The 27,897-nt window shown below is 54.9% G+C and overlaps 2 protein-coding genes across 5 annotated transcripts in view; one reads left to right on the forward strand and one right to left on the reverse strand.

Moving 5' to 3' along the window:
- Window positions 1–769: 769 nt before the first annotated feature.
- On the reverse strand, window positions 770–27,782 carry ASIC1 (acid sensing ion channel subunit 1; the record flags this gene model as incomplete). Of its 4 annotated transcripts, none has more annotated exons than XM_080659185.1 (12): window positions 770–2,848; window positions 2,993–3,097; window positions 3,192–3,271; window positions 3,783–3,874; window positions 4,286–4,439; window positions 4,879–4,935; window positions 5,317–5,467; window positions 5,751–5,878; window positions 6,496–6,646; window positions 25,231–25,426; window positions 26,056–26,433; window positions 27,247–27,782. In XM_080659185.1, the coding sequence occupies 11 exons, from the start codon at window positions 26,415–26,417 to the stop codon at window positions 2,744–2,746; spliced, it is 1,581 nt and encodes a 526-aa protein (XP_080515311.1). In that variant the 3' UTR covers window positions 770–2,743. The 4 variants fall into 4 exon arrangements, with proteins under 4 accessions (XP_080515311.1, XP_080515310.1, XP_080515309.1 ...); XM_080659184.1 differs by having other exon boundaries at window positions 5,317–5,470; window positions 27,247–27,384; XM_080659183.1 differs by lacking the exons at window positions 25,231–25,426; window positions 26,056–26,433; window positions 27,247–27,782 and adding an exon at window positions 9,029–9,691.
- The window catches only part of RACGAP1 (Rac GTPase activating protein 1), a gene marked incomplete at its 5' end in the record, with an annotated part of 69,549 nt that continues 68,933 nt past the window's right edge, over window positions 27,282–27,897 (forward strand). The window contains one exon of the mRNA XM_080659179.1: window positions 27,282–27,745. Within this exon, the coding sequence (XP_080515305.1) occupies window positions 27,282–27,745 (464 nt within the window). The remainder of the gene's footprint in view (window positions 27,746–27,897) is intronic.

The raw sequence follows: 27,897 nt of genomic DNA on the forward strand, positions 1-27,897 counted from the left end.
GCCTTCGCGGTGCGGGAGGGGAAACCATAGAGAAGGGCTCTGGGATAGAGAGGCCCTGGGAGCGGGCGCCCCCAGGCGACGGGAGGAAGACAGGCCCTGGAAAGGAGGACCCCGGCCCCAGCCCAGCGCTCTGATGAGGACCGTGGTGGTGGAACGGCTTCTTCTTGGCGCAGTGTGTTCAACTTTCCAAAGCGCTTGGGTTGTTCGTTCCCTTCTCTTACTGCTGTAGAAGTCCGAGGGACTGAAGAGGAGAACGCACTGTTTATTCTATTTTACAGACGGGAAAGCTGAACTCAGAGTAATTGACTTGGCAAAGGTCATTAGGTTAGCAGCAAAGCCAAAGCCCAGAATCCACATCTTCTAGCTTATACATTACCTGCGGCTCATTCCACAGAAAAAGTGCCTCAGTAACAACCTCATTAGAACTTCAACCCAACTAATTCCCTGACTTTTAACCTAACCTGCTTCCAAATTTTAAGTTTATTTTAAAATTTGACCCTGCCTCCTCTCCAAAGCATCCTTTTGTGCAAGGACGTCTCTTTGGGATCTCTGTTGCCTTAGACCCCGCCCTCTTTTCCTGTCCAGTGGTTCAAACCATTCCTGGTGTGATGGCCAGCCAGTTTCATCCCAGGAGGATCAGGGTCTCCCTGCTCAAGCCTCCTTATTCCTCCCCTGATTGTTTGGCCCTAAACCAAGCTTAGCTCTAGGCACTTAATGGGAAGGCTTAAATGCTATTCAGATAAGAGAAGAAGACACTGAAAAGGAGTGGTTGAAACCCAGTTTATTAGACCAGAGGCATGCGTCACCCATAGCCCTGCCTGCTGTTCTCCATCCCGTGCACACCCCCAGGCCTTGCTCCTATTTCCCTCTGGAGAGAACTGCTCTCTAAGGAATTACTAGGAACTAAAGTTCCCAAAGATCTTATAGCCTCACCCTCCAGCTCCAGGTCAATGCACAGGTGACCTGCCACAGGTCCTGTTCTGGGGTTGGAGACCAAGAGAAGGCTGGGCAGAGAAGGCCTGGGAAGGGGCAGGGCCCTGGCCTGGGAGGACCGCCTAGTGGAAGGGGCACAGCAGGCCCTCCATCTCACTCAATTTCTCTTTAAGGTAGGAATAGCGCTCAACTTCCCCTCTCTTTCCTCCCACTACCAAACCATACCTCACCAGAAAATATAAGTGATGGGTTTGGGTATCAGATGAGGAAAGGGGACTGGGCCCTAGAAGGAGGGAAAGGCCACTGAGGGAAGACCTCAGCTCTGCCTGTCAGCACCCCACTGCTCCATCAAAGGAGTCACTGATCCATAGCTCGCTCTCTCTTTGAGCCCTTGGCTTGGTGTGCAGAGCAGATCTCCCTCCCTTGGGTGGGGGCTGTCTCTGTATCAGTTCCTTCCCGTGGGAGGCCACAGGCAGCCTTACAGAGGACGCCGGGGTGGGAGGAGCAGGGGAGGGAACGTTAAGGCTACAGGGAGGACAGAGAATGCCCGGGTTAGGGGGAGAGGGTGAGGCCAGAAAGAGGCAGAGCTTGTGATTCACAGCTTCCTTTATGTCGCCACCGAGACAGTGCGAAGGTTACAATGCGCGTGTCGTCTCCTTGTGCTTCTCAGAGGGATGTGTGTACACAGTACAGACACCAGGGGAGAGAGTCCAACTCTTTATACAGGTGAAGGCATTCAGAGACCAGGGAGGGAGCAGAAACATGGGAAGGGGTACTTGGGGTGGGAGGATGGTTCTTAGAGACAAGAGGGGATGGGGCAGAGACAGACAGAGTTAGGGGAAAGTATATACAGAGATATAGCAATATAGAGTCTGTATCATATAGAAATAGAAAATGCAGATGAGGTTGTTGAGAGAAGCAAATGAAGTTGGGAAAGAGGACTTGGGAGAATTCCATAAGAAAATTTATGGATGTGGCCCTCTGCAGGGGCCCCTGGGAGCGGGACCAGTGCCCCTCTCCCTGAGCTGGAAGCCAACCAGCTGGATCTTTTATGGGATAGTAGAGGAGGCTGCCTCTTGGGATTTCTGTCTAGCAGCTCTGGGGTGGGGGTGAACTTGTAAGGTATCAGGATGTGGCCTACAGCACCAGGGCCACATCTTGTCCCCATCTCCACTTCTTCAGGGGATCCCTACCCCCACCTCCCTAGTGACTTCACATGGTGTATGTGTGGGGGTAGGGGGCGGGACTTAGTTCCTGCCTGGAGACTTGGGGTTGGGAGGTGGTCACTGGGCTATGAGGGTCTCTTAAGGCTGGGGAAGCCCCCCACCACCACTATCCCTCCCTTCAAGGTACATTCTCTGGTTTAGGGCCAAATTCCAGATCCGAATGATCCCCTCCACGCCCCCCCCCATCCCCGCCCAGGAGGGGGCTTTGGTGACTGGTGGCAGCAGAATGTAAGTGGACACTCAGATGACAGACAGCCAGACAGACAGAATTCAGGCTGGGAGCTGGGGGAGGCAGCATGGAGCAGAGAGGGGCAGCCTGAGGTCACTTGCCCAGTTCTCTCTTTTTAGTTTCTTTTTTAGATTAGTTTTGTTAAAAATAAAAAGAATAGGGTAGAGACAGGGAGAGTACTCTATGGTCAAGACTCCTTCCTCACCACAGACAAGAGGAAAGGACTCCCCAGGAGTGGGGGGCTGCCTTGGGAGGGGGAGGGTGTCCCCAGGGCAGATGTGGGGAGGGCACTTGAGGGCCCCCTTGCTCTTCTAGCCCTCCTCATCTAGGCCTTTGGTACAGTGGCCTGCAGGGCTCAGCAGGTAAAGTCCTCAAAAGTGCCTCGGGCCGGATGGTGAGGTAGGATGTTGGCAGCATACGTCATCCCAGCAGGATGGCCCCGCAGGCTCTCACATGGGTTCTGGAGGAATGGCACAAGACAGGGACTGGTTATTGACAGATGGTACTAGGGCATGGGGAGGCAAAGGAGAAAAGGTAGCAAGGGGTGGTCCAGGGGTGATGGGGAAGGGGCAGGGTGGGGGGCACCCATCTCTGGCTCCCTCACGTGTCTTTTGACGTCATCCAGGCTGAGGGCCACACCCTTGTCTGCGCTGCTCCTTTTGGCCTCCTTCTGGCACTTCCCTCGTCTGCACAACTTGTGCTTAATGACCTGGGACATGTGGGGTGGTGAGTGGGTGTGTGGGTGGCCTGGAACCCCACTCCTCCCATGGCCCCTGTCTGGCACGCCCCCCCCCCTCGCTTACCTCATAGGCGTAGTCAAAGAGCTCCAGCACCGTGAGGATGCTGGCGCCAATGAACAGCCCCATCTGGCCCCCAATGTCACCTGCAGGGGGGTACAGGGAGGTCAGTAGGGTCAAGACACCATGGGAGCGGCAGAGCCCACTGGGACAGGGGCAGGCAAGTCAAAATTGTGGAAGGATAGATAGTCTTTGCATAGAAGGAGCACAGAGTGATTCTGATGGGGGGTTTTATTTTCTCCTCCATGCTTTTCTGTGTTTTTTTTTTTTTCTACTTTTCTTAAAACAAATAGGTGTTATTCAGGAAAAAAAATTGTTTATAAAATACCCCAACACCCTTATTCTCTAGGCAAATGTTCAAGGGTGTATGAAATAGTTCCCCATTCATGACCAGGCCTATCTCTTCCTATTTGCCCTAAGAGAAGGCTCAGTCCCCTCCCTCCACCACATACCAAGACAACAACATTTGGGGAAAGGCCCCGGGGATGGTTGAGGAGGAAGAGCTCATGGGACAGAGGTGAGCAGCCTGCTTTGGGTGGGAGGGTGTCACACCATGCCCATGACATGGGAAGGGGACAGGTGCCATCAGCAGCTCACCCAGGAGCCCTGCAATCTCATAGGCCTTCTTCTGTTCAATGGTCTCATAGTTGAGAACTTCAAAGAAAATGTCCAGCACCAGGATGTTCTCCCTGCAAAGGGGTTGGGGAAGGAGACCTAGGTTCAAGTCACATCTCTGTCCCTTACTAGCTAGGTAACTTTCATAAGTTATCCTCCAAGTCTCAGTCTCCATATCCATCAAATGAGATGCTGATGGGGATACCTGCCTTTTAGGGTTGTTGTGAGGATTAAATGGGATGGCATATACAAAAAGATGCTCCATACACTAGCAAGTGCGAGGTGATCCCAGATACAGCAAGGAGAATGAAAACAGGATGAGGTGAGGAGGAAGGAGAAAGAGGCACTTTCCCTGCTTGTTCCGACTTGATCTTTCCTCACCCCAGATTCAACTTCCTCCTGTCTGCTGGCCCCCACCAAAGCCTGCTGACACCCCTCACAGTCCTAGCCCAAGAGCCCCCACCCTGCAGAGCCATAGCCCTTACCCTATGTACTGCTCAGACTTGTTGAACTTCTTGGCCAGGTATTTGGCTGATGCTTTGCTGGGGATCTTGACCATGGACAGCTCCTTGGCATAGCGGGTCAGATTGCAGGGCATTTCACACACACAGTACTCCTGGTCCTTCTCCACCAGGAAGTCTGTGCCCAGCCAGGTGAGAGGCACCAGTTGAGTGGTGCCTTTCTGCCAGCACCTTCCCACATGCACATCCTGGCCTTGCCCAAAGGAACCCTGAGCCCCCTTCTCTTTCTTCACCTCGGCCCTGTGCCCTCCCTCACCAGCCTCCCAGGGGTATTTCCTAGTCCTATATCTCATTCCCTCAGAGACCTTGGGAGTCAACCAGCTGAGCTGCTGAGGAGAGAGAGTGAGGGCCCCTCCCAGATGACCCTGGTCCATTTTTCACGAGGGCCTTTAGAGATGCAATTCCCAGCCTTGCTAAAGTCAGACACAGGAGCTTTCCGGTGATGCTTGATCCAGGAGTTATTTGAAGTTTCTGGGAGCTTGGTCTGAAACCCTGGTGCATATGGCTGGCTGCCCCTCCTTCCCTCCCCCAGACCGCCCCAGGGCAGGGTCGCTCACCCAGAGCAGGATCCGCACACTCCTTGTACTGCTCTGGAGTGCAATATGGGGCGTCCCCTACAGAGGAGAAAAGACAGTGGTGTAGGATGAATCTTAAAGGGCTCCATGATAGGGGTTGTAACAAAGGTCTAGAAGCTGGAAGAGGAGAGGGTGGGACTAGCTACCCCCCAGTCTGTCCTGGAGGTGACCCTCCCCACAGTCCACTCCTCCTGGACCCTTCCCACCCATCTCTATGGGAACAGGCAGGAAATACGGTACCGAGACATATGGGTATGGGGTGGACGTCTCATCTATGAGAATGAGGGCTGGAACTGGGGGAGGGAGAAGCCAGCTGGTCTTCCTTCCATGGTGGTAGGAGGTTGATATGCATGGGGAGCTGGTGAGGGGCAGGATAGGCTGAGGGGCCCCAGGACTGTGTTTGGAGCTTTGGGGCCTGACCTGGCATGTGCACCATGCGGCAGTTACAGTTCTCCACCAGGTAGCGGGTCTCACAGTCGATGCGGCAGGCGGTAATGCTGTAGGAGTCGAAGAAATCCGAGTCCATGGTAACAGCTTTGCAGGTGCCCCAGGGCGGGGGCAGGTAGATGAGCTGCTGGGAGAGCCGGGGAGCTGGGGGGTGTGGAGACTTCTCCCCCAGTCACCTTGATGGATTCTCTAACAGGATGCAGAACTCAGGCATCCTGCCCCTCTCCCTCCACAGCCTCTGAGCGTCTTAGAGTTTAGAGAACATCCCAGTTTATCAGCTCATTCGTGCTTCTCACTAGTCAGATCGCTACCCAGGCTCTCGCTCATCTGCCCCTCCTGTCAGTGACGGCCCACCGCTCCATCCTGAACACCCCCCGCCCCAGGACCATCCTCCTGTGGCCTCTCACCCTCTGCTCCTGGCAGGCCACAAAGGTCTGGAACCCTGGGGCCACACCAAAGCCCAGCTGGTCGATGAAGGGAGGTTCATCCTGACTGTGGATCTGCACTTTGATGCCAGCTTCGAAGGACGTCTCGTCTAAGGGAATGAGGGGAGAGGGTGTTGAGAAGGCTTCTGATTCCCTAATCTCCTCCAGAGCTGGGACATCCTGCCTCTCTGGGGAATAAGCACAGCACACACTGGGACCGGAGGGATCGTTTATGGGACTCCAGCCCATCCCTAGCTTCCTTCTGGGTTCACCAGCCCCAGGCTGCCCTGATGACTCCTGCATCCTGTACACTTTTTTCTTACCTGGCTTCGGCTATGCACATTGGTGTTTCCAATTCTTTCTCAGATGCTCTCCATTTCTCCCCCTCCTTTTCTCCCTTCTCCCCCATCTCTCTCTGCCCCAAGGCCCCTGAGACCAGACAGACAAGAAGCAGCCCAAGAGAGGGAGTTATTTATAGAGCGAGTGGCAGCCACTGATGGAGAGGGATGGCTGGTTACCTTGGAGAGCAACTGAGCCAGGAAGGGGGAGCTGGAGAAATGTGAGTGTGGCAGTCAGTCAGGTGGCATCGGAGAAGGAAATGGGGAGATGCTGGGAGGAAGGGAGGAGAGCCCAGGGCCTGCCTCAGGTCCCACAGTAGAACCCAGGAGTCCCCTGGCAGAGGCTGAGGCCTGGAACCGTGGGGAGGGGCCCCTGAGGGATGACATACCAGTCTCCCCCCATACAGGCAGGTACTCGTCCTGCTGGATGTCTAGCATGATCTCCAGTCCATTGCCTGTCCCACCCTTCATGGTCTTCAGCGGTGGACGCCCATCTCGGCCAGAGTTGAACGTGTAGCACTTTCCATACCGTGTGAAGACCTGGCAGGGGCGGGCGAAGAGCCTGAGAGCCCTGCCTGCACCCCCTGCCCACCCAGGGCTGTCCCCGACTGCCCCCGCTGCTGGAATTGCAGTGCCCTTCAGGACTGATTCCTCCTGTGCAGCCCATTCGCCATTCGCCTTTGTTCCCACCCGTTCTCTGCCCTCCTTTGCCCTGCTGTGTGCACCGGAAAGCTGAGCCCTGTGGGGGCTCCTTTGCTACCTGGATAGGTTTCCGGTTGGGTTTGGCCACTGGGTGGCATCGGTAAGGGATCAGGGGGCAGAAGGAGGGAGAGATGGGGCACCTCTCCTTCCCACGCCTCATGTCGCTGAGAGTTCTGGCAGTGGCTGACCCTCGGTGACAATCCTGCCCGGAGGACCCCCTGCCCAGCCGGTTGCCGCCTGTGCCCCTTCAGCCTGCGTGGGACAATGGCCCACTACTGCCGGGGGCCTCAGGCCCCTTGTTGGTTTCCTTAACTCTGCCCAACGCTCTGTGAACAGGCCTCATTAAATTCTTTTCAGTTGAGCTATCTGAGTGGCCATCTTATTCCTGCGGGAACCCTGACACAGACACCTCCGACATCGGGATCCCACCACTGCCTTACCCTTGGATTCCATCCCAGCCATCTGAGGGTCCCTCTCCCCAAGACCCTCCTCCAAACCAAGTGAAGCTTTTTAGTGTCCTCAGGCCATTAGCCCCTCGTGTTCATCATTGTCCCATTATCACCAGAACCTGAAAGTAAACCCAGTTGCCATGCCAAGGACCGGGCTCACCCAACACCAGCAGCTCTTCTCTCGGCACCAGGCGCTGAGCAGCCAGGGCCTGGCACATTTGGCAATGCTCGTGCAGGACTGTCAGGGCCTCTGGACACATCTCCCTCCCCGCCCCCCCCCCGCCCCCGCCCGGGGACAGCCTCTCCACTCCACCCCCAAGAGCAGCCCTTATCCGCCAGAGAGGAGTGAGCCAATTCTCTATGGCCCTTTCTCCACAGCTTCCCTGAATGGCCCCAGGTTCCCACAAATGGAGTGAGTGTGTTTTACGGCTGCTGGCGCGAGTCATAGGTGAGTACAGGCACAGCCCAGAGAACGAGAGAGACAGAGTGTCTGGCCAGACTGAAGCGGCAGGGGGAGAGGGGCTACTCGGAGTAGAGTCCTTGCCCCCTCCCGCCTTCCTAGAACAACCTCTTTCTCCCCCTCCAGAAAAGAAAACATGCTGTCCCCCATTTGGGGAGCGAGGTCCCAAGATGAGGTGGAAAGAGAACTCGACAGCTCCTACTGGGTCCCGTGGCATTCAGGTTCCAGGCTGGACACACAGCCCTCCACCTGGGATGTGAGGAGCTCCCAGGGGCTTGGCGCGCTGGTCCAGCCTGGCCCTGGCTCAGAGAGCTGTGCTGCTGGCTGGTGGGCTGCTGCTGCCATCTTGTGGTTCTGCGTGAGAAGTGTCTGTTCTACCCCCGGTTCAGAAGAAGGAAGCCAAGTTGATCCCTTCCTCGTCCCCTGTTGCTAGATGTCCTGGCCTGTCTGAGGCCCAGTGGACCAATCTGTCTGCAGTCACTCTGCGATGCACCGATATGATGACACCCACCTGCTCCTGCACTAGGAAGGAGGTTGGGGACCGAGGGGGAGGGGTGTGGGAGGGAGGGCGTGGCATCTGGCACCTGGTCAGACAGAACTGGAAGCTGAATTGGGGAAAAGATGGGTTTCCTCCGCAGGAAAGGCCTTAGACTCCAGAATGGCAAGGAGGTTGATTCTCCCAATGAGGGCTTCCCGGAGAAGAGGGTCCCTGGCCACTTGGAGCTGGGGGTGGGGTGGGGGGGATTTAAAGGAGGCCTGTTATCCTCCCTCAGAATAACATGTGTGTGTGCGCGCACACACACACACACACACACACACACACACACACGCACGCACGCACACACTGTAGGAGGAACACAGTAAGGCCAAGGGAGGATGCGGTGAAGTCCCTGCCACAGGAGCTGCGGATGAGGGTGTGGTGGGTGGAGATGAGGGCTGCTCCGCCTCCCTTCCACACTCTTCCACCTCCAGAAATCAGTGGCACCTGCCCCAGCTCCAGTCCAGGGATGATAGTCAAAGTTGTTACTGCCTGGCCCAGGCACCCACCTGCTGGGCAGCAACTAATTACCAACTAGCACGATATTCTTTAGTATTTTAACAGGAAGAGCGGTACTGAGATTAGAAACCCAGCTCCAGACCCAGGGGCTCCTGGGTGAGCCCTGGCCAGGCCACTCTGAGACACGTCACAGAGGGTGGGTGGTCCAGGTGAGGTGGGGGAGGAGCAGGACCCGCCAGCCCTAGCCCCAGTGGGTTAGGGTGAGCCAAGGCAGACACTCTCGGGTGCCACGCCAGGCATGGGTCTCCACTCACCACTGAGAAGTTGTGAGGGCCGCAGGGCCCCCCACAGTAGGAACAATAGAGCAGCATGTCCTCCAGCTGGTGGCAGGAGCGATTGTAGAAGCGGTGCAGGTTAAAAGGCTCCCCAGAGAAGGCCTCGGGCCCTGGGGGGGCAAGGGGCACCCCAGGGTCGTCACTTTCATCCATCCCCAGCATAGGGGCCAGGTAGAGCAAGTCAGGGTAGCTGAGCTGGGACAGCCGCACGGCATTGGTGTTGCAGAGGGTGACCGCCGGGAAGGCCAGCTCCGAGGTGGCCACCTCGTTCAGCAGAGTCACGTGAGGGTAGCTGAGGTAATAGGCAACTCGGTCTCCTACCTGGCACAGGAAGGCCCCCAGTGCCAGGACAAAGGCCACTGCCCACAGGGCCTGCCTCGGCCCTGGACCCCCTTCCACAAATATGTGGTTGGCACCATGGAGGGTGCAGCTGCTGGCAAAGGCCACCAAGTCCTCGGGCAAATCCCCCTCTCTGGCCTCCTTCCTGGGTGCCTCCTTTTCCTTCTCTTCTTCCTCTTCTTCTGATTCTGAGCTGTCTCGCTGCTGCTGCTGCTGCTGCTGCTGCCCCTGAACATCTCCCAAGGGTCCAGGGGCCTCCTTTCCAGAGGAGAATGACACAGAGCAGAAGATCTGGATTGGCATCTTCACCAGGGGCTTCCTGGCACCAGGGGATTGGCAGGAGAAAGGTGAAGGAGATGTGATCCCAGGCAGGGTCTGGCAGGGCCAGCCACCAGCCCTCCTGCCAGGTCTCCGCCAAGGGCTGGCCCCAGCCGTGTCCTTCCTCATCAGGGCCTGTGTGGCAGTGTGGCTGAACTGGGGCGGGGCATGGAGAGAGGATCGGCCTGCCCAGCCAGGGAGGGCGGGTGTCTGGGCTGATGAATAATTGAAGGCAGAGTGAAAGGGAGGCTGATGGAGAGGAGGGGGCCTGGAGCCCCCCTTTTTTTTATCACCGGCTCCAGCAGGAAGGAGAGGGTTGAAGACAGAATGGAAATCTGGAAAATCCTAGGGGCTCCTGGTATCCACCTCTCCAGGTGAGATGGGACCTAGATAGTCCCTTGCCTTGCTCTCTCTGCCAAGCCAGCAAAAGTCCCTGCTCCTCCCCATCACACACACACACACACACACACACACACACACACACACACACACACACTTTCAAGCTCCCTCTCATCCTCCAATCTGTTCCTCAGCATCCCCTCAGCCTTCCCATCCCAATTCAGGGTCCTCTCCCTCATCCCCCCGCCCCCGGTCCAGCCAGGCCTCTGGCATATCTGAGCCCCCACACTCTCTTGCAGTCTCTCAGACCTCTAATTCCCCCTGACTCACAATCCCCCCAATTATTTCATTGACTCCCCAATTCTCCCAATATACCATTCTACCCCAGTTCTCTTCTACTTATTCCTTTTGATTCTCCGTTTCCTTTCAATCACTGTCCTGACCCCAATTTACTTTCAGTTATTTCCTGAACCCCCAATTCTCCTGCAATCACACTCCCTTGACTTCCAATTTCCCTCCAGCCAGTCCCTGACCCCATTTCTCCTCTGCTCAGTCCCCTCACCCATCTCTGCTTCAGGTCAGCACCCTCCCCACCCTGATGCTGAGCTGTACTTAGGTCACTTTCCCCTCTTCCATTCCCTCTGTGGCTTGGGGGGCAGCCCAGGTTCCATTAGCACAGGTCTCTCACTGACCACAGACTCATTTATGGCCAGTTCCCAGAACTAGGGGGAGGGACCCCATCTCCTGCAGCTGAAAAGCTTCTTAATAGATCACCCCTCCCCCTTCCCCACCCCGCCCACCGCCCAACAGTCCAGGAGAGGAGTTCTAGGAATTCTCTTCTGGTGGGTGGAAGAAACTGAGATCAGAGCCAAGACTGGGTCCTGGATCAGGTGGGGAGTGTTGGGAACCAACCTAGGTAACCCCCAAAACCCTCAGCCTCACAGATGCCCCCAGCCCCTCAGTCTCTGAGGCCCCTGTTGTCCCCAATTTCTCATTCCCTTCCCCCAGGCCCCCGGCCCCTCTGTGGGCTCTGATTACTCAGGGCCACTGGTTGAGGAACTTGAGCCACCAGCCAAGTCTCCAGGGCCTAGAAGGTGACCTGAGGAGGGGAGGGAGGGAGGTGACACATATTAACCCTTCCTCTGCAGGGCCAGAGGAGGAGCAGTGGGGGTCGGACAAGTCTACTTGGGCCTTACCACTCCTTAACCGACCCACAGCCCCAGGCCTCGTTCCCTTCCCCCTCCTGTCCCCTCCCTCCCTGCTCCTACACATCTTCCTTCTCCATTTGCATGCAGAGACCCTGGAGTGTGTTGGGATGGAAGGCAGGGTGCCAAGTTCTAGCAGAACTGACTGATGTGGGACCTTTAGCCTCAGCTTTGCTGCCAGGGACACAGAGGCCCCAGAGAAGAGCAGCCTTTGAGATCTGGCCCCTCTCCATCCTTCTGCCATTGCCCTCAGACTGGCCTCCTCCTCTTTTGCCCAAACAACAGCCTTTCAATGGGTCTTCCCCCCACCTCCATCCCTGCAGTGTTTCCCCATTTTCAGTCCATGCTATGTAATTGTGACCATTCTCCTGCTTAAAGACCTCCTCTCATTCCTTAGTGCCTCTTGGTGAAAGTCAATTCAACCCCATAGGCCTTTGCAATTTACCTTCCATCCTCACCTCCCCTTCACCCAGTGCATCATCCAGCCACCATGCCCTTCTCCCATTCTGCAGACTCACCAGGCTTATCCATAGTTCCATGCCTTCTCTGGACTCCATCTGAAGAACTACTCATATTTCAAGACCCTACTCATACATTACCTCCTCCAAGAAGCCTTCCCTGACTCCACAGGGCATAGTCAGTGCCCACCCAGGGAACAGACTAAAAGGTCCGTTTTGCTCAAGGCCCTTCAGGCATGATAGCGAACAGCATGTTCACAGGGGCTGAGGATGAAAGAGCAGGACCCAAGGACCAAGTGGAGAAACAGGAACCAAGAAAGACCAGGAACACGCTGGGCAACCAGAGATAGATGAAGAGAGACCCCACCTCCAGCTGTTGTCCTCATGCTTCTGTGTGCAGCCATGGGCTCCTTCTCTGTTTCCTGCCCTGTGTGCATTTTCATCCTGCCCACCAGACCTCAGCTGTCGGACTTTGCATGTCCTCAGGCTGGGTTTGAGAGGTGGGTTCCAGCCTTGGGCTGGAGGAGGGGCAGCCTAGGTTGAGGCTTGGCTGGCCATATGTTCCACACCCACTAGAGGGCAGTGTTCCTGCCTTCAGATGTCCTGGCAGGGGAAGTAGATTGGACTTCCAAAAGGAGGAAACTAAGGCAGGGGAAGCTTCCAGTGTGGAAGAAGGGCGTGCACACAGAGCAGCTTCAGAGGACCGCCAATCTGGCATGGCTGGACACTGCTTCCCCACACCACTACAAAGACCCACTGCGCACACCCACACACCTCTACGTATAGACACACAGCCGTCTTGCGGACAACAAACGTAACACACACCCTAACTGCTCTTCCTCGTCCACCTTCTAACATCCTCTCCTATCTCAGCTCGTTCCAGTAGACAAATCCAAATTTCTCACAATAATGGGAGGTGAGGCAAGCAGCACACACAGACCCCCAAACATACACAGAGGGCCCCAGGGAGGTGGCCAAGCAGACACACATGCAGAACAGCACTAAATTCTGAATGCTCTGTCCACGGAGGTGCCCTTCCCCACGCCACTCCCACGACAGTCTCTCTTAAGCTGTGAGTGCTCCCTCAGTGGGTTCTGCCTTTCTCTACATTTCTCTCTGAACTCCAATCATCCCTCACATCTGTGGAATGTTTCATGCTTTTCAAATGATAGCTCACGGGATCCTTACACAATCCAGTGAAATAAGCAGGTTGAGTAATTTCACCCCCATTTGACAAATGAGGAAACTGAGGCATAGCGACCTCTTCAAGACTCATGGAGAGCCCTGACTGGTTTGGCTCAGTGGATGGAGCGTCGGCCTGCAGACTGAAGGGTCCCGGGTTCGATTCTGGTCAGGGGCATGTACCTTGGTTGCGGGCACGTCCCCAGTGGGGGGTGTGCAGGAGGCAGCTGATTGATGTTTCTCTCTCATCGATGTTTCTGACTCTCTGTCCCTCTCCCTTCCTCTCTGTGAAAAATCAATAAAATATATTTTTTTAAAAAAAAGACTCATGGAGAGCAAGTAGAGGGCTTGAGACTAGAATTAAGTTCTTCTTCTCCAAATCCCTTTCTTCTCTGTCCTTTCATTTACTCATCAAATATTTCCTGAGGGTCTGTGTGCTGAGGACACAGGGAGAACACATAAAGGACCGGGATCCTGCCGTCAATGAGCTTACGGTCTAATGGGGGAGACCGACATCAGTTTTTTTAAATCACAAAAATGAATATGAATTAAAAGCTATGATAAGTTATGAAAAACTGATTTTATGAGGGTGAATGATAAGGAATCTGACGCAGACAGGTAATCAAGAAAGGTCTCTCTGAAGAAGTGACGTTTGACTTGCAATCTAAAGAATAAGAAGGAATGTCTGGCTGGTGTTGCTCAGTGGTTGAGCATCAACCTATGAACTAGGAAATCATAATTTGATTCCAGGTCAGGGCACATGCCCAGGTTGCGAGCTCAACCCCCAGTAGGGGTGTGCAGGAGGCAGCCAGTCAATGACTTTCTCTCATCATTGATGTTTCTCTCTCTCTCCCTCTCACTTTCTGTCTCTGAAATCAATTTTAAAAATCTTATTTTAAAAAATAAAATGTGGTATATTTGTATAATGAGATACTACACAGCACTGAAAAAGAACTACTGCAACACACAACAATGACACTGAATGTCACAGACACAATTATAAGGAAAAAAAACAGACATAAGAGGGAATACACTGTATAAGTTCAAGACCAGGGGACAAGTCTCTATACTGACAGCAGTCAGAATAAAGGTTAATTTTTATGCAGCAGCATTGACTAGGGAAGGGTCTGGAGGAACTTCCTGGGGTGCTGGAAATGTCTTACACCTTTAAACCAATGTAAATACACACCAATGGAATATATAAAATATTACATTGTAAGATACAGCAACATAAAAAAATACTAATGAAAAATTCATCGTTCTACCATTAAATCATACCACCTCATGATTTTAAAGAAGAGGAAGGCTTGGGACTGAGACTTGAGTAGTGCCAACATTTAATGGTCAAACGGGAGAATGAACTGGCAAAGAGACAGAAGGAGTGGCTAGACAAAGGAGGAAGCCTGAGAGAGTATGGTTGTCAGGAAAGAGAATAGTTGACAAAAAAGAGGTGATGGTCAACCTTTTTGAATGTTATTGAGAGATCAAGGATAAAAAAATGTTTGTAGGATTTGGCAACATGGTGAGAACCATTTTGGTGAAGTGCTGGGGCAGGAGAGATGCAGCCTGGAGTGGATTAGAGATGAAAAAATGAAGACAGTGGAATACATACATCACTTTTAAGAATTTTGCCTGTGAAAGGAAGCAGAGACATAGTGTATGTGGGAGTTAGCAGGGGCTGTGGAGTGCAGACATCTGTATTTTGGTTTTTATCTTAACCTTACAGCCTGATGCACAGTAAGTGCTCAGTAAATGTTAGTGTCATAGCAATATAATTCAAGATGGGAGAATCGTAAGCATGTTTCAGTATCAATGTGAAGGTTCCACAGGAGAGGGAGAGCCTGACTGGAGAGGAGGAGAAGCAGTACCTTTAGGGAGAAGGCGAACAGAAGGAAAGAATTGGTGGAGATTTCAGCCTAGATAAGATGGATGTTCCCCTCGGGGGTTGGTTCCCAGAGAAAGCAGGAGACCTTGTCAGAGGCTTCTATCATCTCGGTGAAGCGGGAGCCAAGGTCATCTGCTGAAGGTGAGAGGGGGCAGGAAGGTGGCTATTTGAGAAGAGTCTAGAAGTTTGCAGTAATCATTGGGGAGAGCAAGTTGACCAGGAAAACACAGTGGGGTTGCCAGGCAGCACTGCAGCCCATTTAAGGATGTTGGTCATGAACACAATGAGCTTCCAAGCTGGTCTGTTGTGTGACTTCCTCTGGTAGAGCCCAGCTGTCCTGGAGCTGCCCTGAGGAAAGCTGCGGTGGGCTCGTCTAAGGCTGGACTTGGTCAAAGGGAGCAGGGAAAAGGCAGAGGAATCAAAAGACTTGGTGTGCTCAACTTGAGGCCCGGAATCCTTTCCCTTCCTGCTGCACCCACAGCTTCTTCCCAGAGGGTGCACAGCAGGGGTGCCTAGAGCACTCTTCACCACACACCACACTCTGGCTCCTAGAGTCACACACAAAGAACCTGGACTTAGAAGATCTGAAGTCAAGGTCCTACTCTGTCATCTACTGGCTGCATGACCTGGAGCAAGCATCGAATACCTCTGAGCCTCAGTTTCCTCATCTTTCAAAGGAAGGTATTAAAATGTTCCTGCCTCCCAGACTTATGAGGGTCGCATGAGCTAAAGTAAAGGGAATCTGTTAATTGCAAAGTGAGATGGAAAGAGATGATTAATTTTGCTGGTATGTGCTCTGCATGCAACCAGAGGTTTTCCACACACAAGCTCCCTCCCACAGCCACACAAAGTGAGCTGCATGCCTCCAAGCACATCCACACACATCCACTTCACACCCTAATCTACATCCACAGTCTCCCACTCAGGCATGCACACTGAGGTGCACATGTGTGCTTGCACACATGGGGCACACATGCAGGGAGCCTGAGTTGGCTGCTGTCCATGGTCAAAGCCACTGCAGCAGTCTCTCCCCTGGGGACGTTCCCAGGCTGGCACGATGATGTGACACACCAATTGGACACACACACACACACACCTATACAGCCCAACCTCCCAGGCCCCCAGGACTGTCAGAGGCATTGAGAAGATGCAGATGAGAGGGGCTGGATAGGATTTTCTTTCCAAGAACTCGGGAGTTCAGAAAAATCACAAGTTGCCCTCCCTCTGCCTTGGGACTGCCTGGGGTAGCAGAGTCTCTGTCTTACAGTTTGTTAAGGGAACTTGCCCTCAAGGTGAATACACAGTAGTTTCATACTCATTTAAAAATTTTCCATGAGGAAGATGTCTGTCCCACGTGTCCAAGACAGTCGGTACTGCACATCCGTTCTACACATGGGCCGGCATGGTTTTAGCCAGAGTCCCAGCGGCTGAAGGAGGGGCTGCCCCTTGGCAAAGAATAATTTAACAATCTACAGGAAATTGGCCCTAGAAGCTCCGAAATGGAGCATATGAAACTATTCCCAAAGCATAACCCAGGAATGCCAATACCCAGCCTCACTCTCCACCCGAACTAGGTACCACTTCTCATTCTTGCAGTCTGCTTCCCAGTTTGCCTCCCAGAATTCCCACGCAAAGGTCCTGACTGGAAGGTCCTCAGTCAGAGGGCAGAGGCTCCTGGAGCAGCCACCTCGGACATACAGCGAGGGAAGGCTTGTGCCTAAGGGGCCCGGCAAAGGAGGGCAATAACCCTTGCTAGGGAGGACTGGGCTGGCCATCAGCTGGGCTGGCGTGGGGAGAAGCCACACGTTCTACTAACCTGGAGTTTCTGAATAGCTGAGCTGGGCTGGGAAGGTTGGAAGGACTCCACCTCGATGTTGAGGAGCCTTTCATCCCTGGCGCGTTACTCCTTTCTCCCAAGGCTTCTGTTAGTGCTGCCCACCCTCTCAGCTCTGAGCTGCCTGGGCACTGCCCTTCACTCTAAGCTCCCTGAGGGCAGGGACAGGCTCTACCTGTTCACCACCCAGCTTGAGCCTGGCACTCAGAAGGGGCTCTGTCACAAGAATAAATCAAGTGGAGACTGACACACCTCCTGCCTAATAGTCAGCCTCCCTCACCACCCCCCAGAATTAGAACTGTCTTCCACAAAGTTTAATCATGCTCAGAAGCAACTCCCACCCACAACAGAACCATCGCCCTCGCTGAGGGCTTCCCCTCTGCTTCCCGGACACACGCACCAGGGGTAACAGGGCCATACCTTGCAGTTGCCCAAAGGCTGGGGCAGGAGAAAGGTCCTTGGAGGTGCTGCTTCCCGCCCCTTCCTGCTCTGCCCCCAGAGGCACTCAGTAACTCACATCAATTCCCTATTACTTTAGCCAACAGCCCGGAGATCAATTAACTTAGAGCAGCCTCTTAGCTGACAATAATCTGAGAGAGGGGTGGAGTCAGAAATGCTAGGGGAGGGTAGAGGTGAGAGAGGAAACTAAGTTAGCCAAGGGGATGTGTAAGTGTAGGAGAGAGAGAGAAAGAGAGAGAGAGAGAGAGAGAGAGAGAGAGAGAGAGAGAGAGAGAGAGAGAGAGAGAGAGAGACCCTTCAATCTAGGGTCCCCTGGATTCTTGCAACTGGCTGTACTTGTCTCTTCTCAACTCAGGGAGGGAAGGAGAGAAGGGGAGGATAAGGGAAGGATAAGGCTGGAGGAAGTTCCAAGAACCCCTAGGTCCGGAGTGCCTCTCCTCCGAAGTTAACCTCTCCATTCCAGGCTCTCCCATCCCTCTGCAATCCGTGCATGCTCCCCTGTCGGAGCCCCTTTCACCCATAAAGACCACCAGGCCTCTAGGTGGAGTTGCCCATGACCCCCCCTTTCTCTGTGTGTGTGGCAGTCTGGGCAGCCTTCCCCCTCAGCAGCCCCCCCACTCCCTACCTAGCTGGAGGGAGCAGACCCAGGTAGTAAGGGTGGGCCCTCCCAGGGACTCCTGATCTGAGCTGCTAAGGGCTGGGGTGTGAGGGGTGTCAGTGAAGGGGCAGAGCCAACCCTGGGGATAAGGTAGCTCCCTGCTAGTCCTGGCTCCCCCTGGACCCTGTGATCCAGCTCTGCTTGCTGTGAGAGGACTTCTCCCTCCCCTCTGGGTCCCCAAATCACCAACCTCCACCCACCTCTTCTACCAGCATCTCACCCCCATAGGTGCTCCAGGAGATTCCTGTCCTCCTCCAGAACCCCAGGGGGATTTCTGTGTGCATCCTCTTCTCTCCACCTCTCCTCTGGGGGATTCCTGCCTCCTCCAGAGTCCTGGGGGCCCCACAGGGGCCCCTCATGGATTCCTGTCCCCCAATCCTTTGTGCCCCAATTCCATCCCCTCCTGAGGGAGCATACTATCCCCACTACACACCCACCCCTAGGATTTCCAGTCTCTGCCCTCCCTTTCCTTCTGTTCCAGGGTTCAGAAATGAATTCCGTTTCTCTCTCCCCCAGGCAGAGGCTCTGGGTCTCAGCTGGCGGAGGGGGTGGCATAGGGCAGACTGGGCAACCATCTGCCAGCCCCCTCCCCTTGGTGCTGTTCAGCATTCCAGCCACATTGCCGCTCCCAATGCCAGGGACAGATAAGGTGCAGCTGGAGGCTGGCACCAGCTGCGACTGTGCTCACTCCCCCAGCCCAACCCAGGCACTGCCAGACAGCTGCGCCCCCAGACCCCCTCCATGGAACCCCTGCCCTGCCTTGGCCTGGATGGCATCGAGGTGGGGTGGGAGAGTGGAGCCCTTGTTGCGCTGGCAACCAAGCACCCCACCATGAAGGGAGGAGGTGGCCAGGGCAGAGAGAGTCTTGTGGGTGGGCCTCTGGTTGCTCTTTTGGTTGCTCAGAAGAGAGCTCCTGAGGCCTACCCAGCCCAGCTGCTGTGGGGACATCTCCCCATTGCCCTCTGCCTCTTCAGTCTCAAAGAGTTTCCAACCTGTTCCTCCCGGATTTAGCCCAGGTTTCCCATTATCACCCCACTCTCCCAAGCGGACTCAGCCCAGCTGGGGCTGGACCTGTCAAACACTGTGACCACCAGTCTGTCCCCTGAGGTTGAGCTAGGATGTTTGAGAGTATGCCATTCCCATAGCCCCCAAACCGTCCTCCAGAGCAGATACACCCTCACAGATCCTCACAGACCCTCACACACACCCTCACAGACCCTCACACACACCCTCACAGACCCCCACAGACCCTCACACACATCCTCACAGATCCTCACAGACCCTCACACACACTCACACACACCCTCACAGACCCTCACACACACCCTCACAGACCCTCACACACACCCTCACAGACCCTCACAGACCCTCACACACATCCTCACAGATCCTCACAGACCCTCACACACACTCACACACACCCTCACAGACCCTCACACACACCCTCACAGACCCTCACACACACCCTCACAGACCCTCACACACACCCTCACAGACCCTCACACACATCCTCACAGATCCTCACAGACCCTCACACACACTCACACACACCCTCACAGACCCTCACAGACCCTCAACACACTCACACACACCCTCACAGACCCCCACAGACCCTCACACACACCCTCACAGACCCCCACAGACCCTCACACACACCCTCACAGACCCTCACAGACCCTCACACACACCCTCACAGACCCCCACAGACCCTCACACACACCCTCACAGACCCTCACACACACACTCACAGACCCTCACACATACTCACACACACTCTCACACACACACTCACAGACCCTCACACACACCCTCACAGACCCTCACACACACCCTCACAGACCCCCACAGACCCTCACACACATCCTCACAGACCCTCACAGACCCTCACACACACTCACACACACCCTCACAGACCCTCACAGATCCTCACAGACCCTCACACACACCCTCACAGACCCTCACACACACCCTCACAGACCCCCACAGACCCTCACACACACCCTCACAGACCCCCACAGACCCTCACACACACCCTCACAGACCCCCACAGACCCTCACACACACCCTCACAGACCCCCACAGACCCTCACACACACCCTCACAGACCCCCACAGACCCTCACACACATCCTCACAGATCCTCATAGACCCTCACACACACTCACACACACCCTCACAGACCCTCACACACACCCTCACAGACCCCCACAGACCCTCACACACACCCTCACAGACCCTCACACACACCCTCACAGATCCTCACAGACCCTCACACACACTCACACACACCCTCACAGACCCTCACACACACCCTCACAGACCCCCACAGACCCTCACACACATCCTCACAGATCCTCGCAGACCCTCACAGACCCTCACACACACCCTCACAGACCCTCACACACACCCTCACAGACCCTCACACACACCCTCACAGACCCCCACACACACCCTCACAGACCCTCACACACACCCTCACAGATCCTCACAGACCCTCACACACACTCACACACACCCTCACAGACCCTCACACACACCCTCACAGACCCCCACAGACCCTCACACACATCCTCACAGATCCTCGCAGACCCTCACACACACTCACACACACTCTCACAGACCCTCAACACACACCCTCACAGACCCCCACAGACCCTCACACACATCCTCACACACCCTCACACACACCCTCACAGACCCCCACAGACCCTCACACACATCCTCACAGACCCTCACAGACCCTCACACACACTCACACACACCCTCACAGACCCTCACACACACTCACAGACACTCAACACACTCGCACACACCCTCACAGACCCCCACAGACCCTCACACACACCTTCACAGACCCCCACAGACCCTCACACACACCCTCACAGACCCCCACAGACCCTCACACACACCCTCACAGACCCTCACAGACCCTCACACACACCCTCACAGACCCCCACAGACCCTCACACACACCTTCACAGACCCTCACACACACACTCACAGACCCTCACACATACTCACACACACCCTCACACACACACTCACAGACCCTCACACACACTCACAGACCCTCACACACCCTCACACACACTCACACACCCTCACAGACCCTCACACACACTCACACACACCCTCACAGACCCCCACAGACACACACAGACACACACACACACTCACACACCCTCATACACCCTCACAGACCTTCACAGGCCCTCACACACACTCACACACACCCTCACAGACCATCACACACACTCTCTCACACACACCTTCACAGACCCTCATACACTCTCACACACACCCTCACAGACCCTCACACACACTCTCATACACACACCATCACAGACCCTCACACAATCTCACACACACCCTCACTAACCCTCCTATACACTCTCACACACACATCCTAACAGACCCTCACACACACTCACACACAGTCACACAGACCCTCATACACCCTCACAAACACTCTCACACACCTTCACATACCCTCACACACATTCTCACACACACACCCTCACACACACTCACACACAGTCACACAGACCCTCACACAGTCTCTCACACACACACCCTCACAGACCCTCACACACACTCACACACAGTAACACAGACCCTCACACAGTCTCACACACACCCTCACAGACCCCCACAGACCCTCACACGCACTCACACACACCCTCACAGACCCTCACAGACCCTCAACACACTCGCACACACCCTCACAGACCCCCACAGACCCTCACACACACCCTCACAGACCCTCACACACACACTCACAAACCCTCACACATACTCACACACACCCTCACACACACACTCACAGACCCTCACACACACTCACAGACCCTCACAGACCCTCACACACACTCACACACCCTCACAGACCCTCACACACACTCACACACACCCTCACAGACCATCACACACACTCTCTCACACACACCTTCACAGACCCTCATACACACTCACACACACCCTCACAGACCCTCACACACACTCTCATACACACACCATCACAGACCCTCACATACATTCACACACACCCTCACAGACCCTCACACAATCTCACACACACCCTCACTAACCCTCCTATACACTCTCACACACACATCCTCACAGACCCTCACACACACTCACACACAGTCACACAGACCCTCACACACCCTCACAAACACTCTCACACACCTTCACATACCCTCACACACATTCTCACACACACACCCTCACACACACTCACACACAGTCACACAGACCCTCACACAGTCTCTCACACACACACCCTCACAGACCCTCACACACACTCACACACAGTAACACAGACCCTCACACAGTCTCACACACACCCTCACAGACCCCCACAGACCCTCACACGCACTCACACACAGTCACACACACCCTCACACACCCTCACACACACACACCCTCACATACAACCTCTCATAGGTTGGATGAGGGTTGCCCTTTGAAACCTGCAAAGGAGTTCACCTGGTGTCCATGCACACTATATTTTGCAGACACTGTGAGCCAGGGCTTGGACCCCCCAGTTAAGAACCTCTGCTCTTGAGGTGGTAGGGGTCCCAAGATGTCTCCCCTAAGCTCTAACCGATACAGATGTTTTCTGTCAGTGTCACATCTGCCTAGTGGGTAGATACACCCCTTTTGGTCTAGCAGGGACTGGCAAGGATGAAAAGGCAGCTGTTCACTATGAGACCAGGAGAGAAGAGAGAAGGTAGAATCCTGGCTGGTGTTGTTCAGTGGTTAGAACGTCAGCCTGCACACCCACAGAGGAGTCAAGGGTTCGATTCCCTGTCAAAGGCGCATACCTGGGTTGCAGGTTTGATTCCTGGCACCAGTAGGAGCATGTGTGGGAGGCAACCAATCTATGTCTCTCTCTCACATCGATTTTTCTCTTTCTCCCCTCCCTCCTTCCCTTCCACTTTCTCTAATGAGGATTAACAAAGAGAAAGAGAGAGAGACAAATAGAGTGAGAGAGTAGAGCAGAGCATCAGGCAAGGAGTGTCTGCATCCCTTAGAACCAGGGAGCTGGAGGAGTGCCAGACCCTTCTCCACCAGGGAGATGTCAGACATGGACTCACAACATGGGTCCCATCCATTAGGAGCATCCCAATGGGCAGAAGTGGTTGAGTTCCTGACATGGAAAGGATCCGGCAGTGGGGTCAACCAGAGAGGGTAGAAGAAGGGGCTGAGAGGTTTGGGTTCAGCCAGATTAAGGGTCAGGTCTTCTTTGATAAGGGCTCAGAAACAGCAAAAACCTGGTCTTGCCTGACAAGCCAGACCAAGACGTGCCTGCAAGCTCCTGGCCTGTGTCTCTCTTCCCAGCAAAAGGAAGAACTCAGATTACTCCAGAATTTTCTGAACCAATCATATCTCCATCTGACAACCCAGAATTGTCCCCTCAGACAAAATAGAATGATCACATTCCAGTAATTTCATTTCCATAAACCAAACATGTCTTAGCATCACCACTTGGAATCTCTCTGGACATGAGAGACGAGTGGAGCAATGGAACACTCTCTATGGACTAACTGTACCCTCATTTTATACCTTAGCACCTTCCCAGGTTGAGCCAAGCAATTCCCTCCCTCCTCCAACACTACAAACCATCCACAGAGGGATGGTTTTTCTCTTTCTTGGTGGTCCCTTCTGCTTGTGTGTTGGGAGGAAGGCCATGGCTTTCACTTTCACCTTCACCAACAGTTCTGTTCTCTTGGGAGCATAGTTGGTGAGCCTGGGAACCCTTAGGTCAAGGGCTCTGGGGAATCCAGGACTCTCCTGTTTTGAGGAAGGAAAAGAGGGAAGAAAGTGGTTCTTGCATCACATTAAGCTCCCCATCAGCTTGGCTCAGCAAGTTGTATGATCATGTAACTTCTGTCTGGTAGGACTGACAAAGGCTCATAAAACCAGTCCGTAGAGCAGGGCTTTAAACGATTGGGAAGTCTACTTGGTGGTTGTGGCTCAGTAGCTGAGCATTGACCCATGCACCAAGAGGACTCCGATTGGATTCTGGGTTAGGACACATGCCTGAGTTGCGGGGCCAATTGCCCTATCCCTGGTAGGGGGCGTGCAGGAGGCAGCCTATCGATTGATCGATCGATGTTCTCTCTCTCTCTCTCCCTTTCTCTCTAAAATAAATAAAAACATATATTTTTTAAAAAACTTAATTCCATTAAAAAAAAATTGTGAAGTCTTGTGTAACCTCAGCAAGAAAAAACAAGCATGACCTTTCCACAAGCTCAACCTTTCTACACAAACAAATGCAGTTCATGCTCCCATAATGCCAGGAGGAAGCGAGCAAGTAGGGAAGAAAATGGGCAGGGAGAAAGGGGAGGTTCTGAGAGTGGAGAATTGGGGACAGGCCTGGAGCGCAAGGGGCTCCTAGGGGAGGTTGCGTTTTCAAAGGGCAGCGGCCAGAATTGGAAGTAGATATGCTGACTCCAGGGTCAGCAGTGTTAACAAAAGAGCACACTGCACTGGGACTTAAGGAGACGCGTTCTAATCCTGAATCTGTAACTAACCAGCTATGTGAGCTTGGGGCAGCTCATTCTCCCTCTCAGTTTGTGCATTCATAAAATAGAGGTAATATGGCTATTTATCTAGGGGATGGCAGGAGTCTAGAAAGCAGTCTGAAGAATTACCAGCATCGTCCTCTCATTCAGTGTTATTTTTCAAACACGGCTCCAGGTCCTCTGGTCCCTTCCCAGCCTCTTTCTGATTCTATGCCCTCAGGAACCTGTATGACTTGCTTAGGATCACCCAGGACAGAGAGTGCCCCTAACCCTCTCTGGGGTGCTGGCTTTAAGGCAGCACACCTATGGGTCATCTCCATTTTAAGAAGCAAAGGGAGCTTGCTGTTCAGCCATGACCGTGTAGCCCAAATCATCTCTCCTTCCTCAGACCGTATGGCTCTGTGGCTCTTGGTGGCAAGGGGGTAACCCAATTGGACAGTGTACGTGTACGTGGTGTGTGTGTGTGTGTGTGGAGTGGCATGGAGAGAATTACCTATCTGGCTATTTAACAGAAAGCTTTCCTTACTTTTCATGTTTCACAGTGCTCAAACTTGAATTCAAGTCACCTAGGGATCTTGTTAAAATGCAGATTCTGAATCAAGAGGTGGGGTGGTAAAGTCTGCATTTCTTTCCGGCTCCCAGGGGATGGTCCTCGGCCCCTACCCCCCAGCTCTGACACCTTTGGCGCAGAAGGTAAGCTTGATGGGGTCAAGGCCATGCCAGGCTGTGTGTGTGCCTGTGCGTGCTGCGCGCTATGGGTTCTCTTTGTTGCCATAGCATGGACACAAGGCTGAGGCTCCAGCACTCACACAGAACAAATGCACCCCCATCTGAACATCCCTGCGAGCCCCAGGGACACACAGCTTCCTCTCCCAGTGGAGCAAGCAGGATGAGAGGACTGCCTGCTCCTCGTCTCCTCCTCCTCTGGGGCCCAGCTGACTCACTCCGCACACTCCGCCCAGGGGACTCACTCACCACCTTGAAGTCTTCTGCGCTGCACACCTCCCCCCGGAACTGGCAGGAGAGCAGCATGTCTCGAATGTCGTGCCCCGCACGGTCGTAGAACTCGCGCATGTTGAAGGGCTTGGGCTTGAAGCTGCGGAAGTTGGCCTTGTCCTGCAGTATCTCCAGCTGCTTTTCATCTGCCATCTGTGTGTCCGGTATCTCATACCTGGAGCCCGGGGGTGATCCGCGCATGGATCAGCATGATTTTCGGTTCCTGCCTCTGTTTGGCCTCCAGTGTCAACCCAACCTCCAGGGAATGGGGGGAGGGCAGCACCCAGCCCTGAGGGTGGGTCTGGGCACAGGCATAGAATAGAGCAGGGCGTGTCCAGAGGACCTGCCCCATAGGGTCTGAGAAGGCAGAAGGATCTGTAGTGGCTGCCTGGGGGCTGGGCATCTCAGCACAGCGGTAAGGGTGGGGTGACAGAGAGATCAAAGCTGGAGCTATGGCTTTTATAGTCTCTACCTGTCAAAGATGATCTGTCCCCATCCCCTAAGTGAGAAGATCAAGACATAGTGGCAGGAAGGTGGGGAAAGGTCACTCCAAAGAGGGTGGTGATGTCTTACAGCTCAGGCTGGGTAGGGGCAGGGCTGGTCTGGACTATGCTGGGATCAAAGATTGGATGCCCTTAATTGAGTGCTCAGCAGTATCCCAATTCCTTTGCAGTGAGTGGTAGGTTTGATGGGGATTGGAGGGGGAGGTTGTCTGGGTTTTATGGAGTTAGGGAATGGGTGCTTGGGAGCTGGGATGCATGCAACTCTAGGAACCCGGCTGGGGGATGGGTGAGAGCCACCCACCTGTTGTTGAGCAGGGCCAGTAGCTCCCCAGCATGGTACAGGTCATTCTTGGAGACTTGGCTAAAACGGAACTCATTGAGGTTGCACAGCGTGATGGCAGGAAAGGTGAGCTGGGAGGCAGCCACCTCGTCAAGCTTGGTGACGTGGTGGTAGTTGAAGTAGTACTGCACACGCTCCGTGCACACACACAGCAGCACAGCCAGTGAGCCCAGGAAGCACAGGGCCCAGAGTGCCCGCTTTAGTGACAGCCGCTCGTAGGAGAAGATGTGGGCCAGGCCGTGCAGCGTGGAGCTGCTTGCGAAGGCCTGGATGCTCACCGGCTGGACTCCACCCACCTCTTCCTCCTCAGCCTTCAGTTCCATCCTGGCCAAGGGGATCCTGAGGGAAGGGGAGGAAGGGAGTCTGGCATTGTCCGAGGGTGAAAGTACATATAGGGTCCCTCCAAATGTGTGTATCTGAAGTTCCCATCTCCAGGGATCACTGCCTCTGGGGCAGTAGACTCCCTGGTGGGCTAGCCCAGAGGTGGCTGGCCCAGGGACATAGTCCCAGCACAGGGTTCCTCCAAATGCAGGGGCTGGGGGTCAGCTCAGGCCAGGAGAATGTTCTCCCAGAGAAGCTTCCCAGGCAAGGGAGACAGCAGACATAGTTATCCGAGGGCGAGAGGGAAGTCCCAATATTCCCACAAGCAGACACAGGAGTTCCCTCTAGATGTGGGGTCACTCTGGGACAGGAATGTCCACCCCATCCTGGAGATGAAGACTCCCTCAGATGGGCTGAACCCGGGGTCAGGAGCTCCTGGTCAAGGGTGTCCCCAGGGCTGGGCTCTCCCCTCCTTCCTGAGCTAAACCTGGGCCAGAAACCCCCCAGGGAGGTGGGGAGGGGCCCAGGCTGAGTGCTCACCTGCAGATGTCTCTAGTTCTCATAACCCGCAGGCTGTATATGTGTATGTTTGGGGAGGGGGGAGAGGGCCACCCGCGGTGGATACATGGGGGGTTCCCTAAGACAGCGAGCTGTCCCCGCCCCGGACCCAACACCCCCACTCCTCCAGTCCAGCTTCTTGATGCAGCCCGATTCCCCTATTCGGCCCCCGCCCCCCTCCCCATCCACCAAGCCGCCCCAGGAGCTGGGGAAAGCGAGAAGGGAGCAAAGTCCTGGCTTCGTAAGCCAAAGGCAGGGGGATCAGAGACCCACCTTGAGGGGCTTCGGGAACCCGGCAATCCTGAGGTATGGGGCCGGACGCGGGCTCAGCGCCGATCCGCGGAGGGGCGCATGGCCCGGAGCGGGAGCCGGCGGCCGCCGCGGCACGCCGCGCAGAGCCCTGCAGGGAGCGGCCCGCTCGGCCCGGCCCGGCTCGGCTCGGTCCGCCCGCCCGCGCGCACTCGCTCGCTCGCTCGCCTTGGCTCTGTCCGCCCGGACTCGGCGCGGTGCGCGGTGCGCTGTGCTCTCAGCCCTGGGATCTGCAGGGATCCATCGTCCGGCCGGGAGGCGGCGGGAGGAGAGGCGAGGGGGAGGGGAGAGGGTGCGCGTGCGCGCCTACGAGTGTCTGCGAGGGTGTCTCCGGGCTGGTGTGCACGCCAGGCCCCCGGACCTGGGACCGAGACCCAGGGCTCCCGGCTGACTCGCCCCCTCTTCCCGGCCACTCTCGGCGGCTCCGGGACAGGAGCCGGGTCCCTTCCTGCGAGGCCCTACGGTTTGTGTGTGACTGTGTGGTGTGTGTGTGTGTGTATGTGTGTATGTGTGCGCGCGCGCGCGCGCCCGGGAGGGAGAGTGTCTGCCCCCAGCGTCCCCCTCCCTGCTCCGTCTCCTTCGGATCGATGCTCCTGCCTCTTGCTGCTGCCTCCT

This window comes from Plecotus auritus (assembly GCF_963455305.1).
Source record: "Plecotus auritus genome assembly, chromosome: 3".
NCBI classification, from domain to species: Eukaryota; Metazoa; Chordata; class Mammalia; order Chiroptera; family Vespertilionidae; genus Plecotus; species Plecotus auritus.